Genomic DNA, 18,079 nt, shown 5'->3' on the forward strand with positions numbered 1-18,079 from the left:
ACAACAATAACAGCAGCGGTGCACGAACCAGGTAAAACCGCGACGAGCCATGCAGCCATGAAAATGGTGGAAGATAACGACCATATGGCCTACACAGTCTGCCCATTCATACTATCTATATATATAAAACTCACCCTCAACGTTCTATCGTCTGCTGACGTCACTGAAGCCAAGGTTCGTATGTTCGAAGCTCTGAAGCCACGAAAATCACAGTCTCTGGGCCCCGCCCTCACGTCAAACGTTATGACGTTGAGGGCGGAGCAGATTCTCATCTCCAACGATCTACTCAGGCCACAAACTCCGGATTTCCACACTGTAGCTCTGCTCCGCCCTAGCGTCAAAACGCAATGACGTTGAGGGCGGGGGCACGAAAACCGCCACCCACACAGAGCTACAACAGAAACAGCAGCGGTGCACACCACGAACCAGGTAAAACCGCGACGAGCCATGCAGCCATGAAACCCTTGCTAGCGCCCGTTTCATTGCGCTCAGAAACGGGCCTTTGTTTACTAGTCTACTAATAAAGTATGTGTTAAAAAAAAACCCTATAAACTTGTTTTTCTGCATAACTTTGTCAAAACTCGACCAATTTCAATAAAGTTTAGGATATATCATCCTGAATAAGGGCTCCATTTAATAAGCTGTGGTAAAAAATTGGCTTAGCATGCACTTACGTGGGCCTTTCCCGGGTTACCATATGGCTCCAGAAAAAGGAGGGCAGATTGAGCCAGTCCGGGTTTTACTTCCACTGATGGATCTCTTACACACCTGCTATAACACCTCTTGTCCCTGTATTTTCCGCCAAAATCGCTATGCTCACATTAGCCCTCTCCTCAAATCACTTCACAGGCTCCCTATCCGTTTCCGCATTCAGTTCAAACTTCTCTTACTGACCTACAAGTGTATTCACTCTGCTGCTCCCCAGTATCTCTCCACTCTTGTCTCTCCCTACACCCCCCCTCGGTCACTCCGTTCTGATGACAAATCACTCTTGTCTGTCCCCGTCTCCTCTACTGCTAATTCCAGACTCCGTTCCTTCTGTCTCGCTGCACCACACGCCTGGAATAGACTTCCCGAGCATGTACGTCTAGCCCCGTCTTTGGCCGTCTTCAAGTCCAAGCTAAAAGCCCACCTCTTTGACGCTGTTTTTGAGTCCTAACCACTGCTCACTTGCCTGTACCTTTTATCCCCTCCTCTTTAATTCCCCTTACCTCTTAATCGTTCTGTTACCTGTCTTATTTAGATTGTAAGCTCTTTGAGCAGGGACTGTCTTTATGTGTATGGTGTACAGTGCTGCATATGCCTTGTAGCTCTATAGAAGTGATAAGTAGTAGTAGTATGTTATTTCAGGGCATCGTGCTGTATTGTCAGTCATGCATTATATTGCCAACAGCCTGTTGGTGGGAGTCACACACTAAGGGGTCCTTTTACTAAGGCACGCTAGCATTTTTAGTGCGCGCTAAACACAAGAGACACCCATATGGGTGTCTGTAGTGTTTAGCATGCACTAAAACTTAGTGTGCCTTTGTGAAAGACCTCCTGAGATTTCAAATATTGAAATAGTGCATAGTCAAGATTTTCTGTGCACCTTACCTCCTCCTGCTTTATCAGTTACTCCTATTTGCTTTGCAGAATCCATTACATTTCTATAGGTTATTGTTGATATTCGTTTAACAGCTCATATTTCAGCAGAAGTAAAGAAATCATTCTTTAAGCTGCGTCAATTATGGTCAATTTACCCACTGATTGATAAGACAGCGCTTTGCCTTCTGATTCGGGTTTTCTGGTATTATCTCACAGTGATTACTGTAATTCTTTTTTCTTAGGCTTACCTCAGAACCAGCTGCATAACTCAGAATGCTTCTGTAAAAATGCTCTGTGGGTGGGGGGGGGGGGGGGGGTGAGGAAATATGAAAGGGTCTCACCACTTTTGTCTGAAGCACACTTGAGTGGAGGAGTAGCCTAGTGGTTAGTGCAGCGAACTTTGATGCTGGGGAACTGGGTTCGATTCCCACTGCATCTCCTCGTGACTCTGGGCAAGTCATTTAACCCTCCATTGCCCCTGGTATAAAATAAGTACCTGAATATATGTAAACCACTTTGAATGTAGTTGCAAAAAAACCTCAGAAAGGCGGTATATCAAGTCCCATTTCCCTTTCCCTATTTGAGATTCTACATGGAATGTTGCTACTATTTGAGATTCTGTTGCTACTATTTGAGAGTCTACATAGACTGTTGCTGGTGGAGGAGTAGCCTAGTGGTTAGTGCAGACTTTGATCCTGGGGGGCTGGGTTTGACTCCCACTGCAGCTCCTTGTGACGCTGGGCAAGTCACTTAACCCTCTAATCCTCCATTGCCCCACGTACCTGTATATACTATGTAAACTGCTTTGAATGTAGTTGCAAAAACCACAGAAAGGCGGGATATCAAGTCCCATTTCTCTTTCCCTATTTGAGATTCTACATGGAATGTTTCTAGTGGAGGAGTAGCCTAGTGGTTAGTGCAGCGGACTTTGATTCTGGGGAACTGGGCTAGATTCCCACTGCAGCTCCTTATGACTCTGGGCAAGTCACTTAACCCTCCATTGCCCAGGTACAAAATAAGTATCTGCATATACTATGTAAACCGCTTTGAATGTAGTTGCAAAACAAAAAACCCAGAAAGGTGGTAATATCAAGTCCCAGTCCCATTCCATTTAGCTGACTGTGCTCTCCATTCTGGACCCCCACTTTTCCTTTATAAAACTCTCACTCCGTTTATGCCATCTCGTGCCCTTTGTTCATCACAACATCATGCTAACTGTTCCAACGTATTTGCAGATTCGTCTAGATTTAATCTGTCGCGCTTCAAGTCATGGCCGCTACACTTTGGAACAATATACGACTTTATATTCACACTGAAGCTTCACACTATAAACTCAAGGTGGCTTTGAAAACTTATTATTATGGTCTTGCCTTTTCCCCTGGCTAAGGTTATGGAGTTCCTTCATTTTTGTGGCTTTCCCATTGTAGCATTACCCTTAGGTGTTTGTACTAGTTTGTGTTGTAAATCCACTTTCCCTTCCAATTTTTTCCCCCTTCTTTGATTTGCTGTTACCTTTTAGCTCTGGGATTTGTAACTGTTCCCTTTTGTGTCTTGTTAAGTTCTACTTTAATTATCTCTCTATATAAAACGCACCTCCAACGTTCTGAAGCCTCCACAAGTCCCAACATTCCAAATGCATGGTGGTGAAACCCAGAATTCGCCCAGGAGTGTTTGCCCCGCCCAAAGTGTCAAACGTCATGACGTCGAGGGCGGACCAATGACAAACAACCTATCACATCGCGAACACGTTACTAAGCGATGGCACGAGATGAACGACGCATCGCGGAACAAAGAAAACCAGCAGCACACAGTTGCTACGCAACGACAAGAGCAACGCTACAAGGACCAATCACGCAACAAGACTACCAAACAAGGGAGCAGAAGGAAAAACACAAACCGGGAACTTCAAAAACAACAAGGAGACGACGAAACTCGCAGGAAGCCGATACAAATTTGGAAAACCATGCTTAAGATCACAGTATGTGCTTTCCACAGACAAAACGCCCTACCAAAACAAAAAAAAAGCTAATCAACAACAGAAGTAAAAAAAAACGACTGCTAAGAAGTAGCATACAACAAAAACCAATGAAAAACAAACACTGCAGTCAATAATACGTCCTTAGCTTTCACATTGTGGGAAGTAGAGGAGTGTGGTAGCCGTGTTAGTCCACTCTTAAGGTTATCAATAGAAATCAAACAAAATAAAACATGGAAAAGAAAATAAGATGATACCTTTTTTATTGGACATAACTTAATACATTTCTTGATTAGCTTTCGAAGGTTGCCCTTCTTCCTCAGATCGGAAATAAGCAAATGTGCTAGCTGACAGTGTATATAAGTGAAAACATTCAAGCATTACTATGACAGTCTGACAGGGTGGGAGGAGGGGGGTGGGTAGGAACAGAAGGGCACACTTCCCTGTAATTTATCCAGTTGCAAACTATGCCAAAATATTTCACAGGACCCCAAAGTCATCCACAAAGGAAAGATATTCAACATAAAGGGATCTTTCACTTGCTCATCTTCCAATGTGGTATATATCATTCAGTGTAAAAAATGTAACGAAGGATGCTATATTGGAGAAACAGGCCAGATGCTTAAGACAAGATTCACTTTACATAGACATCATATGAACAATACTGGTGCCAGCAGGGTTCTCACGCCTGTTGGTCAACATTTTACAGGATCAGGACACTGTACCAGTGACTTCACAGTGAGAATCCTGAAAGGTAACTTTAAAACCATACAAGAACGTAAGACCTTTGAAGTCAGAATGATTGAATATTTTAACACCCAACAGAAAGGGCTTAACAAGGATCTGGGGTTCCTAGCCCATTATAAACCATAAAGCTGTATGTCTCTGTTGATCACCCTCCCCTCACCTATCCACACCCATCCTGTTAGAATATCAATGATATGCTTTGATGTCCCCATGCATACTTCCTACCCACCCCCCTCCTCCCACCCTGTCAGACGGTCATAGTAATGCTTGAATGTTTTCACTTATATACACTGTCAGCTAGCACATTTGCTTATTTCCGATCTGAGGAAGAAGGGCAACCTTCGAAAGCTAATCAAGAAATGTATTAAGTTATGTCCAATAAAAAAGGTATCATCTTATTTTCTTTTCCATGTTTTATTTTGTTTGATTTCTATTGATAACATTGTGGGAAGAAATGCACCATATAGATCTCTGCTCTCCACACAAACAACGGACATGGAGGGCATAGGAAGGAAAGAAAAAAACAGCACACACACACTCACTCACACTCTTACCTGGCTATAATGAGCAAATGACCTGCCACTATCACAGGGACTGCTAGCACCTCTTCTCTCACACACACGCACACACACGGGACACAAAGGGAATGGAAGACAAGGAAAGAATCGTTGGGTATGGAAGGGGCGGCAGGGGAGATAAGGCAAGAACTGCCACAAAAGTTTTTTGCTGTGCTATGTACAATTATAATGCAGACTCTTCATTTTGACCCTACCCTTTCACACAGACGCACAGACACACATTTACACTGTCTGTAAATCACACACACATGCACCCACACACATATACACACTCTCTCACACAGACACACAAACACGCCTCAAATGGTTCAGCTGCCCTATGTACAATTTCACTGCTGACTCTTCATTTTCACACTACCCTTGCACACTCTCTTTCACACACACACCCCCCCCCACTTTCTCTGTGTCACACACACACACAGACACACATACATACATATACACACTCTCTCACACAGACACACAAACACGCCCTTACAAAGTGGGTGATCTAGTGCACCGGCGTTATTATACGCACAAGACCTGGCGAGATCCCATCTATGTTGGGCCCTTCAAGATAGAAGCCTTGTCAGCCACAGCAGTAAAGCTGGAGGACCACACATCTTGGGTCCACCTGAAAGATATACGAGCTTATCCGAATATCCCATCAGGTCTCCTGGATGTTTCCATTGATGTTTCCACGAACCCCATCTCCACCACCACTGTTTCCAGCACAGCAGCCACTGGAGAGACCAGTCCCACCACGAACCCCGTCACCTCCGCCACTGAGCCCGAGACCACCGACCCCGCACCCAACACTTTTGGATCAACTTGACCAAAGACTTAACCACATTATCCAATCTCCTGAATCACAACTCCTTGATCTGGCTGATATAGTCCTCCAAACCTTCACAGATTCTCCAGACTCACCTTCTGAACAACCACCCATATCCGAACCCGTACGTGAGGTGCCATCCTCACCTCCACCTTCCACAGTTCTTGCTCTTCCACTTCCCTACGTGGATCTTCGCATCCGTCTCATCAGAATCCGTAATCTGGCAGAAGATCTCCTCCAAGTCCGCAACTTAGCAGGCCAGTTAAATCCAGTACACCAGGAGTCCATTGTGTTTTCAACAGTAACCATTTTGCACAGCAACGCCTGTGAGCTGCTCGACATTCTACATTTGTACTTTCCGAATCAGGCCAGCTAATGCCACAGCAACTTCCGCTGTTCCCTCCTTCCCTTATAGACTATTTCTCTGTACTACAACTGTGAAAATTGACACTCTTCAGCTACGGTGTTACATCAGTACACCCTTTTCTTCTGCTTCCCATTAAACAGACTGTTTGCTGTTTGCTGTTGGACTCGTATGCATGATCCTACTGTGTATGGGTTTGGTTTTGTTTCTCACTGCCTTGTTTGCTTATATTGCTGACAGTTACCTTTTAGATCTTTGGATCGCAGTTACCGCCTTTCCCACTGGCAACATTACCTTGCCCGCCGGAAACGCTATCTTTCAAAGCCTATTGAAACCTCTGCAACTACTCCTTTCCTCACTGATCCTTCTGTTTTGTATTCTACAAGTGTTCCCACTCCTATCAGTAGCTCGGTCCATATTGTCCCCAATCGTACAAGTACTTTTGAGGATAATATTACCTTGCTTGATACACTACCCACCCCTCCACCTTATTCTTTTGTTCTTACTAGTGACATTCCTCCTCCCACGAATACTACTGTAGTTACGCCAAACATCACCGTCCCAGCCACTCGTCCTCATAGATAGCTCAACACGCCTAACTGCCCATCCATATATGTCCCAGCTTTTACCAGACACTCCGCCTTCTCCACCAGATTTTCCCCCACCCCCAGAATATCTAAGAGAATTACTTCATCCTCATTGGGACCCTGCTCCAGAAGACGATCCCAATTGGGACCCCTTCACCCGATACCACACACTGTGTGAGCCTTTGTTTGACAGTTGGACATTAGGTCCTAGCCGTACGGTTATACACACTCAGGTACTGTTTGGAGGCACCTTAGGCTTACAACTTGAACAAACAGACGACCTCCTAATAAGACCACAGACTGGTGACGTTGTAGATTTTTGGGTAATTACATACACCGTATTGGGCACTGCTGAGATTCCCATCCTGTTCATCAGAGAGGTTGGATGGACAGAGCGTTTGGTACATGGAAGACATTTATCATTTCAGCAGCCACGACTATACTCATAGTGGTAGCAATTTTTGTTTTAGTAGGATGTTGCATAATCCCTTGTGCTAGAGGTTTAGTAGAACGCTTAATTGAAACCGCAATAATGAAAAAAACAACAGCAGGACAATATGCCCTGTGCGAAAATCTCCTCCCCAACATCACAGGAGCTAACAAATTGGACTATCTCCCTCTGAGAAGGACCAATCCCTATGCAACTGTTAGATACACTGGAGAGGTGTCTACAACTGTATAATTAGATATTAGCACATAGGGATATAATATAACCATATAAAGCTTTATAAGTGATAAATTATGCAAATGTATAATTAAGATACAATCAGTATATAACCAAAGAATTTTGATTTATAGCAATGTATTTACAATCATATAGATAAGAATAAAATAGAACCTGCATATTAAAAGGTTGAAGAAAAAATATTGAAGTAATAACTATAAGTTTTAGTAGGATTGGCATAATAGAAGTACTGCCAAGATGATAATTTCACACCAAAAGCGAACCACATTGTGCCAGTTGACCTTAAGACTCAGATAATTTGATGGCCTCTTAGAATACCTTCTGGAATGGATGGTACCACGGTATGTTAACCCTGGTGTCACCCTATGGGATAGGGTGAAGAGGGGAATGTTAATATATGGCCTAGCTTTGGATCTACCACTGGAATAGTGAGGGCCAAAGCTATGAAGCCTACAATAACTGAAGAAGTACTGACTAGGCCAAATAACAAGTATATGATTTAATATTTCAGAATCTGTAAAAAGCAGGTCTGAACCATGAGTTCTGACACAAACAGGTACAACTGTCACTTTAAATCAGATGAACAAAATGGAGTCTATTAGTTTTGTATAGAAGGCTACAGAGGTTATACAGGGTTCTTAAGATGGCGTGAAAAGTATTGCGACACAGACAGATGTGGAACTGTTATCTCAAAGCTTCCCAAAACATGCTGATAAGACTGCATGGGAAAGTATCATCTCAGAAATTGAGAGCTAGGTATCTCACCATTGACTTCTATGGAGAGTTTGTGTATAAAAGAGGGGACAATTTGCCATAGCTTTGGTATCCGCCCCAACGCTTATCTCAGACGGCGAAGCTCTGTCCGGTTGTACCCAGAATCTATCTGCTGAATGTACCTGATTAAAGTCTGATGCCTGTACTTGTACCAACTTGAAGACTTGTCTTTGGGTAAGAAATAAAATGTATCTATCTATTTAAACCTATCTCTGTCTTTATTCTATCTTCTCTTTACCTTACATTTAGCTTACAAGGCACATCACATACACTCAGTTTCTGGAGAAACTTAGACAGAATTTTAATAAGCATTATCTGGGAACATAAATGGCCCAGAGTATACCTAGATCCAGGAAGACAGAAAGCAGTAGTTATGGGAATTAGATTTAGATTACAGCCCCTAATGCAAACCCAGAGCAGACCTCCTTGTGATTGGGTGACAATGGAGGTTGAAGAAACCACACAGAACCTGTTATGTGAAATAGGTATCTTTAGTCCCCCGTGTGATCTGGAGTCAGAAAGAGGTCCAAGAGGGGGAAATTAAAACATGGTTCAGCTGCCCTATGTACAATTTCACTGCTGACTCTTCATTTTCACACTACCCTTGCACACTCTCTTTCACACACACACACCCACTTTCTCTGTGTCACACACACACACAGACACACATACATACATATACACACTCTCTCACACAGACACACAAACACGCCTCAAATGGTTCAGCTGCCCTATGTACAATTTCACTGCTGACTCTTCATTTTCACACTACCCTTGCACACTCTCTTTCACACACACACACACACACACCCACTTTCTCTGTGTCACACACACACTCTCACTCTCTCTAAAACCTTGCTAGCGCCCATTTCATTTGTTTACGAAACAGGCCTTTTTTTTTACTAGTATTTTAATATTGTCAACTGCTTAATTTTTTGACTTTGCAGTGTATCAAATAAATATGATGTCACATATTTCAATTTTATGTTGCCTATTTTTCTTATTTCTAAAGAGTGTGTCAGGAAATGTACAACTTCTGCCAGAAAAGGGAAATAACGTTTCCACACCACCTTCTTTCAAAAAAAATCTTAAGTAACGAATTCTGGAGGAATAATTCACGCCTGCAGTTGATATTACATGCTTAAACTGAATCTTATTAAAAAGGCAAAGAAGGAACGGCAGAAAGTATAAAACTTGCTGAGCGAAGAACAGAAGTCCTAATCTTCAGTGTCCACCGATCGATTTCTAATTTATGTAGAAAGTGAATTTCCAAAGGCAGCGGCTAAGAACACGCTGCCCATATCACCCCGTCACATCGTTCCAAAACATTCTAGCTCTTCTGCTGATTAAAAATGTAACGTAGAACTGAGCTCTGTGGCTACTGGATTTGATTTCTCAGCAGGTGCTGCACTGATCTTCCAATTATTGTTTCCGACTTGAAAAAAAAAATGAGAATCTTATTCGTGAAGACCAAAAAACTAACGTTGACATCTTTCTTAAGCACAATGACATTTCTGACCTTGAAGTGTGACTGCGTACCAATGACATCTGGAAATAAATTCTAGAGATTTAAAAACCTTACCAGTGCAATCCCCAAGATCTGGGGAAACGTATATGACGAGCAGCCAGCCGGTGTAAGTCGGATTGTTGCATAGGGTGTCTGGAACCAGGACTTTTCACTTGCCCACACAATGTCGCACAATGGCAAAATAGATGCTCCCAGGCCAAGGGCAGGGCCGTTGATAGCAACCACGATTGGCTTTTTAAACTGAATAAAGGCCTTTACAAAATCCCTAAAAAGAAAACAAGGAGTTTTTATGATAACTGGATCTGAACTGGTGAGTTTCTTACAATGCAGGACGTGTTGTAGGGATCCATTTCAAATTCATGTTTTAGGGGCCTTTTTACTAAGCTGCATTAAGCACTAACACAGCTTAAAATGGAGTACTGTGGGATGCACTTAGGTGTCCTGTGGTAATTGCCTATGTGAAAGCTGGCTATCTGATGGGGGGGGGGGGGGGGGCACTCGGCCGGTCAAGTGTTGATATTCAGCACTTCACCGGCCATGGCAACTGCATAAAACACAGTCCTATCTTTGTGTGTCAACCCATGGCCGGTGAAGTTCTGAATACTGATTTAACCGGCCACGTGTTAGCTGGCGCCATATAAACCGGATATTTCAATGCCGAAGCCTGGATATGGCCTGGCATTGATTACCCGGGAATGCCGCATCCAGCTGAATATTTAACCCTACATTTCTAAGGCACAGTAATAAACCAAACATGGACTAACAAATGTCCACCCCCCTACTTTTCAATTCAATTCAACCCTTGCAAATGATTCTACTATTTGACGGCCAGGATTTAATCGCTCCCATTGCCAATGGTCCTTCCAAACTGTTGGTGCCGGTTCTGCCAGTTCTTTTGGGTTATGGTACCAATACCACTCACAGACGAAATAAAGGTTTTAGGGATCACTCTCGATAGCTCCCTTACTTTCATCCCCAGATTACTTCTGTACTACATCACACTTTTTTTTCAACTTAAACGTATCCGCTCAATTAAGCCATTCCTTTTCCCAGCTGCTGTAAACACCCTTGTTCACGCGTTCAATTATCTCGCAACTTGATTACTGCAATTCTCTCTATATAGGACTTCCCCAATGCCACCTACAGTGTCTCCAGCTCATCCAAAATACTGCCGTTAAATTTACTACTGGACATACCAAATTTGATCACCACTGTTATCCACTGTTAGTGGAGGAGTGGCCTAGTGGTTAGGGTGGTGGACCTTTGGTCCTGGGGAACTGAGGAACTGAGTTCGATTCCCGGCACAGGCAGCTCCTTGAGACTCTGGACAAGTCACTTAACCCTCCATTGCCCGCCGCATTGAGCCTGCCATGAGTGGGAAAGCGCAGGGTACAAATGTAACAAAAATAAAATAGATACTATTGGAGATTCTACATGGAATGTTGCTATTCCACTAGCAACATTCCATGTAGAAGGCTGCGCAGGCTTCTGTTTCTGTGAGTCTGACGTCCTGCAGGACATCAGACTCACAGAAGCAGAAGCCTGCGCGGCCACATTGGTGATTTGCAAGGGCCGACTTCTACATGGAATGTTGCTAGTGGAATAGCAACATTCCACGTAGAATCTCAAATAGAAGCAACAGTGGAGGAGTGGCCTAGTAGTGGTTAGGGTGGTGGACTTTGGTCCTGAGGAACTGAGTTCGATTCCCACTTCAGGCACAGGCAGCAACTTGTCACTCTGGACAAGTCACTTAACCCTCCATTGCCCCATGTAAGCCGCATTGAGCCTGCCATGAGTGGGAAAGCGCAGGGTACAAATGTAACAAAATAAAATAGATACTATTGGAGATTCTACATGGAATGTTGCTACTATTGGAGATTCTGTTGCTACTATTGGAGATTCTACATGGAATGTTGCTATTCCACTAGCAGCATTCCATGTAGAAGGCTGCGCAGGCTTCTGTTTCTGTGAGTCTGACGTCCTGCACGTCAGACTCACAGAAGCAGAAGCCTGCGCGGCCACATTGGTGATCTGCAAGGGCTGACTTCTACATGGAATGTTGCTAGTGGAATAGCAACATTCCATGTAGAATCTCACATACTACTACTACTACTACTAACATTTCTAAAGCACTACTAGGGTTACGCAGCGCTGTACAATTTAAACATAGAAGGACAGTCCCTGCTCAAAGAGCTTACAATCTAAAAGACAAGAGAACAATCTAAAGACAAGTGAACAATCTAGAGGACAAGTGAACAGTTAATAGCAACAGTGGAGGAGTGGCCTAGTGGTTAGGGTGGTGGACTTTGGTCAAGTCACTTAACCCTCCATTGCCCCAGGTACAAATAAGTACCTGTATACAATATGTAAGCCGCATTGAACCTGCTATGAGTGGGAAAGCGTGGGATACAAATGTAACAAAAATAAAATAAAAATCTTTCCAAATGTATACTCTCGGTGCATCACTAGAAAACCTTACTCATTGGCCTTCTGACTTGGAGACTGAGAGTTCCTACTCAAAGTAGGTGATAAAACTTGGTTGTTCTCGCTCGGATAGTGCTGGGCAGACTTATATGGTCTATGTCCTGAAGAGGACAGGTACAAATCAAGGTATACACAAAAAGTAGCAATTATGAGTTATCTTGTTGGGCAGACTGGATGGACCGTGCAGGTCTTTTTCTGCCGTCATCTACTATGTTACTATATTAATTTTTGCCCCCCAAAATGCGCTAGGTCTTATTTTCAGGGGCTGTCTTATTTTTCGGGGAAACATCGGGGTTGGCCCGCCCGCCCTCCCTCCGTCGCTCCCGGAACTAACCTTAAATGTCTCCTTTCACCTTTGCAGCAAGCAGCAGCAGGGCAGGCCACTCCTTCCTTCCGTGTCCCGCCCTCGCCTGACGTAATGTCCGCGAGGGCGGGACACGGAAGGAAGGAGAGGTCTGTCCTGCTGCTGCTTGCTGCGAAGGTGAAAGGAGGCGTTTAAGGTTAGTTCCGGGAGCGACGGAGGGTGGGTGGAGGGGGGCCCGGCGACCTCGGGTGGGGGGGGGGGGGGGGGCGGCCTTGTCCAGCTCTGCTTTCAAACAAAAATTTGCTAGGTCTTACTTTCGGGGGAGGCCTTATATCTACCAATTCAGGAAAACCTCTACTAGATCTTATTTTTGGGGGATGTCTTACTTTCGGGGAAACAGGGTAGAACCCCCCAACTCTTCTTTCATGCCGTTGACTATGCTTTCTTTCTAACAGAAGCTGTTCTCTATATTGCTCAGCTTCTATTATGTAAACAAAATGATTAGATTCACTAAATCTAGACAAGGTTATGGAGGAAGGGCCACATTTACAGAAAAATGCTTTCATGTACCCCCTTATAAAATCATAATCAAAATTTGGAGGTTTCATTCTAGCAATATGCATTAGGTTTAAAAAAAATTATTATATTTATCTCCGAGCAGATTGTGTTTCCAACACAAGGACATTAAGCTTCCTGCTACTGTTTATACTGAAATCCATTACAATGATGAAGCAAAATACTGAAGGCTCAGAAATCATTTACACATAAACAAAGAGACACGTTTAAATCAAACTGCAAGGCAAATTCTGAAATGATGACACAGTCTCTCTGGAATAGAGATGCTCTAATCTTGATTGAAAAATACACTTGCTTTCCTCCTTTTCCCCCATCAGCAAATCCTAGTAGAAGGAGGAAAGAACCCCAAACCCCTTAAGGGGATAATTTTATAATGCCCTGGGACTGGTAGCATGGAACGGTGCTACTAATTGGGTTTCTGCCAGGAGCTGCAGTGGGAATTGAATCTAGTCCCCCAGGATCTCAACCCACTGCACTAACCATTAACGTGTAAATTTTTGGTGGTGTGGAATGCGTTGCCAGAGAATGTGGTAAAAGCAGTTAGCTTAGCAGGGTTTAAAAAAGGTTTGGATAGCTTCCTAAAAGAAAAGTCCATAAACCATTATTAAGATGGACTTGGGGAAAATCCACTGCTATAAGCAGCATAAAATGTATTGTACTGTTTTGGGATCTTGCCAGGTACTTGTAACCTTGATTGACCACTGCTGGAAGCAGGATACTGGGCTAGATGGACCATCGGTCTGACCCAGTATGGCTATTCTTATGTTTTTCATGTAGGGCATCTTATATACCTGGAAAAGGGTTTTTACAAAATTACATGTGCAGACAAGCTTGCATGCATTTATTAAAGTCACGTGTTTAGGCATTCACAGGGGCGTATTTTTGGCAGAGCTGAGGCAAGGTTGTGTTGCAGGTGGTTAATGCAGTGGGTCGAGAACCTAGGGAACTGGGTTCAAATCCCACTGCAGCCTAATGGTTAGTGCAGTGGGTTGAGATCCTGGGAAACTGGGTCCATAAGTACATAAGTGTTGCCATACTGGGACAGACCGAAGGTTCATCAAGCCCAGAATCCTGTTTCCAACAGTGGTCAATCAAGGTTACAAGTACCTGGCAAGATCCCAAAACAGTACAATACATTTTATGCTGCTTATCCTAGAAATAAGCAGTGGATTTTCCCTAAGTCCACCTTAATAATGAACTTTTCTTTTAGGAAGCTATCCAAACCTTTTTTTAAACCCTGCTAAGCTAACTGCTTTTACCACATTCTCTGGCAACACATTCCACGCCACCAAAAATGTACACGTTAAATGGTTAGTGCAGTGGGTTGAGATCCTGGGGAACTAGGTTCAATTCCCACTGCAGCTCCTTGTAACCCTGGGCAAGTCACTTAACCCTCCATTGCCCCAGGTACAAATAACCTTATTTTGAGCCTATAAGGGGCAGAAAAGTACAAAAATAGTATATGTAATCTACTTTGACTGTATCTGTAGAAAGGCAGTATATCAAGTGTGGAATAAACATGCACAGAGTATGCACATATTTATGTCTTCTTCAGAATGGGTGTAAATTTGTGCGAGACAATTTAACGGCAAATGTGATTTTTTTCCGGACATTTCATATAGGTGCCTTGTTATGATATTTCCCCTACTTGTACGTCAATCATCAAGCTCAGGCTCAGTACATTTATGAAGGGGGTAAATCTAAATTTCATAATTTGGAGTTAGAGTCCTGAAAAAAATGTAAGCTCAAGTCACCTTATGGCTTCTGCGATCCTGGCACTTTCCTTTCTCCTATCACTAGATAGCCTGCCAATTAGATAGGAGTAATCTAGGCCACTGCAGAAGACGCTTCCTACTGCACTGAGGAGCAGGAGTTTGCTGTCATCAGCTGACGCATTGCACAGTGCTCTCCGGACTTCCTTCATAATCTGTCAATAAACAGAAGAAACAATACTATAACATACGGGATGCATATTTCCCCAAATAATGGGTATCGACAAATGACCAAAGAACTGCCTGGTGTCCGTTTGTTTATTCCTCTTTGCAATTCCCCATCCTTAGTCCATTTTTCACCTGGTTCTCATTAATCTGCTCTGATGTGAGGCCTGGAGTGCTTGTTCCGGTGTTTTGCCATGCTTTACTCACAAATTAAGGGGCCCTTTTACTAAGCTGTGGTAGACTCTCCACGCGTGTGCAGCTCACGCCCAAATGAGACTACTGTCAGGCCAGTGCACCCTCCTGGCGGTAATTTCAGATTTTGCACGCGCCCATAATGCCTGGACGAATTATTTATTTCCTTCTATACAAGCCAGTTCCGACAGTAATCGACACTCAGACCGCCGACTTGTCACCGCTCAAGTAGCGCGTTAGCCTTTATCGCTAGATCAATGGGTGGCGTTAAGGGCTCAGGCCGGATTTGGGCGCACGCTGGTTTCATTTTTACCACAGGCCCTTTTCCCGTCCCATTAAAAAAGGCCTTTTTTGTAGATATTGTAAAACCTGGCCTGGCGCATGCCCAATACATGAACCTACACTAACACAGGCCACCTTTTACAGAGGTGTAGTAAAAGGGCCCCATAGATAATTAGATCACCAATCTCATCAGTGTAATGCCCTACAGAGCCAACTTACTGGGGTGGTCAGTGTTGTTACGGAATTTTGCTCCTGCAGTCTGAAAGCTTTACTCTATCCATTAATATATTTCCTGCTCTGGCCATGGAAGGGAAGCCGAAGTGAAGCAGCAACTAGGAGGGGATCTTTTACAAAAGCACACTAGCGTTTTTAGTACGCGCTAATGATTAGTGTGCACTAAACGTTAGAGACACCCAAACGAATATATGGACATCTCTAGCATTTAGCGAACGCTTATTAATAGTGCGCACTAAAAGCGTTAACATGCCTTTGTAAAAGGAGCCCTAGGGCTGTGGCGTCAAAGTCAGAAGCAATTTTGGGTAGAGTTGGAGTCAGAGTCGGTAAAAATGAACCGAGGTATATAAAATAATGAGTGGAGTGGAACAGGTGGATGTGAAGCATCTGTTCACGCTTTCCAAAAATAGTAGGATTAGGGGGCATGCGATGAAACTATAGTGTAGTAAATTTAAAACAAATAGGAGAAAATTTTTCTTCACCCAACATGTAATTAAACTCTGGAATTCGTTGCTGGAGAACATGGTGAAGGCGGTTAGCTTGGCAGAGTTTAAAAAGGGTTTGGACGGTTTCCTAAAGGATAAGTCCATAGACCGCTACTAAATGGACTTGGGAAAAATCCACAATTTCGGGAACATATATAGAATGTTTGTACATTTGGGAAGCTTGCCAGGTGCCCTTGGCCTGGATTGGCCGTTGTCAGGGACAGGATGCTGGGCTTGATGGGCCTTTGGTCTTTTCCCAGTATGGCATTACTTATGTACTTATGACTCTGACTCCAGCTACAAAATAAAAACTTACAGCATTACAATATATGGTAAATGTATTATTTTATCCTTACATATTTTTTGTTCAGGATCTTTGTTCAAACTTCAAAATAAATATATTTTGTGGTCTATTAGTCCTAATTCTGCACATAAAGAATTATCCTATGATTCTGTAATTAAACAAATTTCTCTTAGATTTACCATACACAGTAGGAGTCGGAGTCGAAGGTTTGGTGTACCTGACTCCACAGCCCTGGCAGATACAAGTCTCATTTGTGGCAATATGCAGGACTGTCTCCTGGATCATCGAGCTGTAGGTTTCTAGTAGAGAGTTGCACGGGGACAGAAATCTTACCCATCCCCGCCCGTCCCTGCTAGAATCTCACCCATCCCCACCCGTCCCCACTGGAATCTTACCCATCCCCGCAAAAATTTAACCCATCACAACCCGTCCCCACCCGTCCCCGCAAGAATTTAATGGCACATAAAAGAAAATTCTGGTCAGCTCCCTCTGAATTTGAGCCACATCACTGTAGGCAAGGAAGGATTGGAAGCTGAAACGTAGAACACTCTGGTGTACACATGTAAGATTTGTCTCTGATTTCTGGCACTGTGTGCTGAGAGGTCACCACATGCACATGCCAGTAGGTCAGGTGTCAGACCTGAGGTCTGCACATCAGCACAGGAGCAAAGAGGATTAATTGTAACATAGTAAGTGACAGCAAATAAAGACCTGAACGGTCCATCCAGTCTGCCCAATAGTCACACTCATTATCAATTCATGATTAAATCAACGAGTGTGATATTATATACTTTCTTTCGTGTTTCTGGAACATTGACCATAGAAGTCTATCTGGCCCTATACTTATGTTCCAACTGCTGGAGTTCTCGTTGAAGCCCACTCCAGTCTATTCGTCTTCTCATTTGTGGGATACAGACCGTAAAAATCTGACCAGCACTGTCCTTATGTTCCAGCCACTGAAGTTGCTGTTTAAGCCCTTTCTAGCCCATCCTAAACCAGACTGCCATATATTAGACACAGACCATACAAGTCTGCCCGGTATCGGCCCATGTTAATTACAGCCAGAGTCGCCATCTAAGTGTCACTTGACACATCCACACACATGCAGCCATTTAAGGTTAGGATTTTTATAACTTCCATTTTCTAATTAGAGATCCTCTGTGTTCATCCCAAGTCTTTTTGAATTCCATCATCATTTGTGTCTCTACCACCTCCTTAATGGAAGACTTTCCACATTTGTGCTGTTAAAGCAAGGAGGAAGAGGAGGAGGAGACGGCACTCAAGGTACTTGGCAGATGAGAGGCTGATGCAGTGCAGCTTACACTTCTACAGAAACCCTGCAGGACCTGCTTCCGTCCCCGCGGGAACCCCGCAGAACTGCTTCCATCCCCGCGGGAACCCCGCAGAACTGCTTCCATCCCCGCGGGAACCCCGCAGGACCTGCTTCCGTCCCCGCGGGAACCCCGCAGAACTGCTTCCATCCCCGCGGGAACCCCGCAGAACTGCTTCCGTCCCCGCGGGAACCCCGCAGAACTGCTTCCGTCCCTGCGGGAACCCGCAGGACCTGCTTCCGTCCCCGCGGGAACCCCGCAGGACCTGCTTCCATCCCCGCGGGAACCCCGCAGAACTGCTTCCGTCCCCGCGG

At 44.0% G+C, this 18,079-nt stretch overlaps 1 protein-coding gene across 1 annotated transcript in view; it reads right to left on the reverse strand.

Moving 5' to 3' along the window:
- Positions 1-18,079, reverse strand: part of LOC115459606 (chromodomain Y-like protein 2) — a 96,606-nt gene that overhangs the window by 14,483 nt on the left and 64,044 nt on the right. The window contains exons 4-5 of the mRNA XM_030189415.1: positions 14,755-14,927; positions 9,691-9,901 (exon numbers count right to left, since the gene is read on the reverse strand). Of these exons, the coding sequence (XP_030045275.1) occupies positions 9,691-9,901; positions 14,755-14,927 (384 nt within the window). The remainder of the gene's footprint in view (positions 1-9,690; positions 9,902-14,754; positions 14,928-18,079) is intronic.

The sequence above is a fragment of the Microcaecilia unicolor genome, unplaced genomic scaffold (genome assembly GCF_901765095.1).
Source record: "Microcaecilia unicolor unplaced genomic scaffold, aMicUni1.1, whole genome shotgun sequence".
Classification (NCBI taxonomy): Eukaryota; Metazoa; Chordata; class Amphibia; order Gymnophiona; family Siphonopidae; genus Microcaecilia; species Microcaecilia unicolor.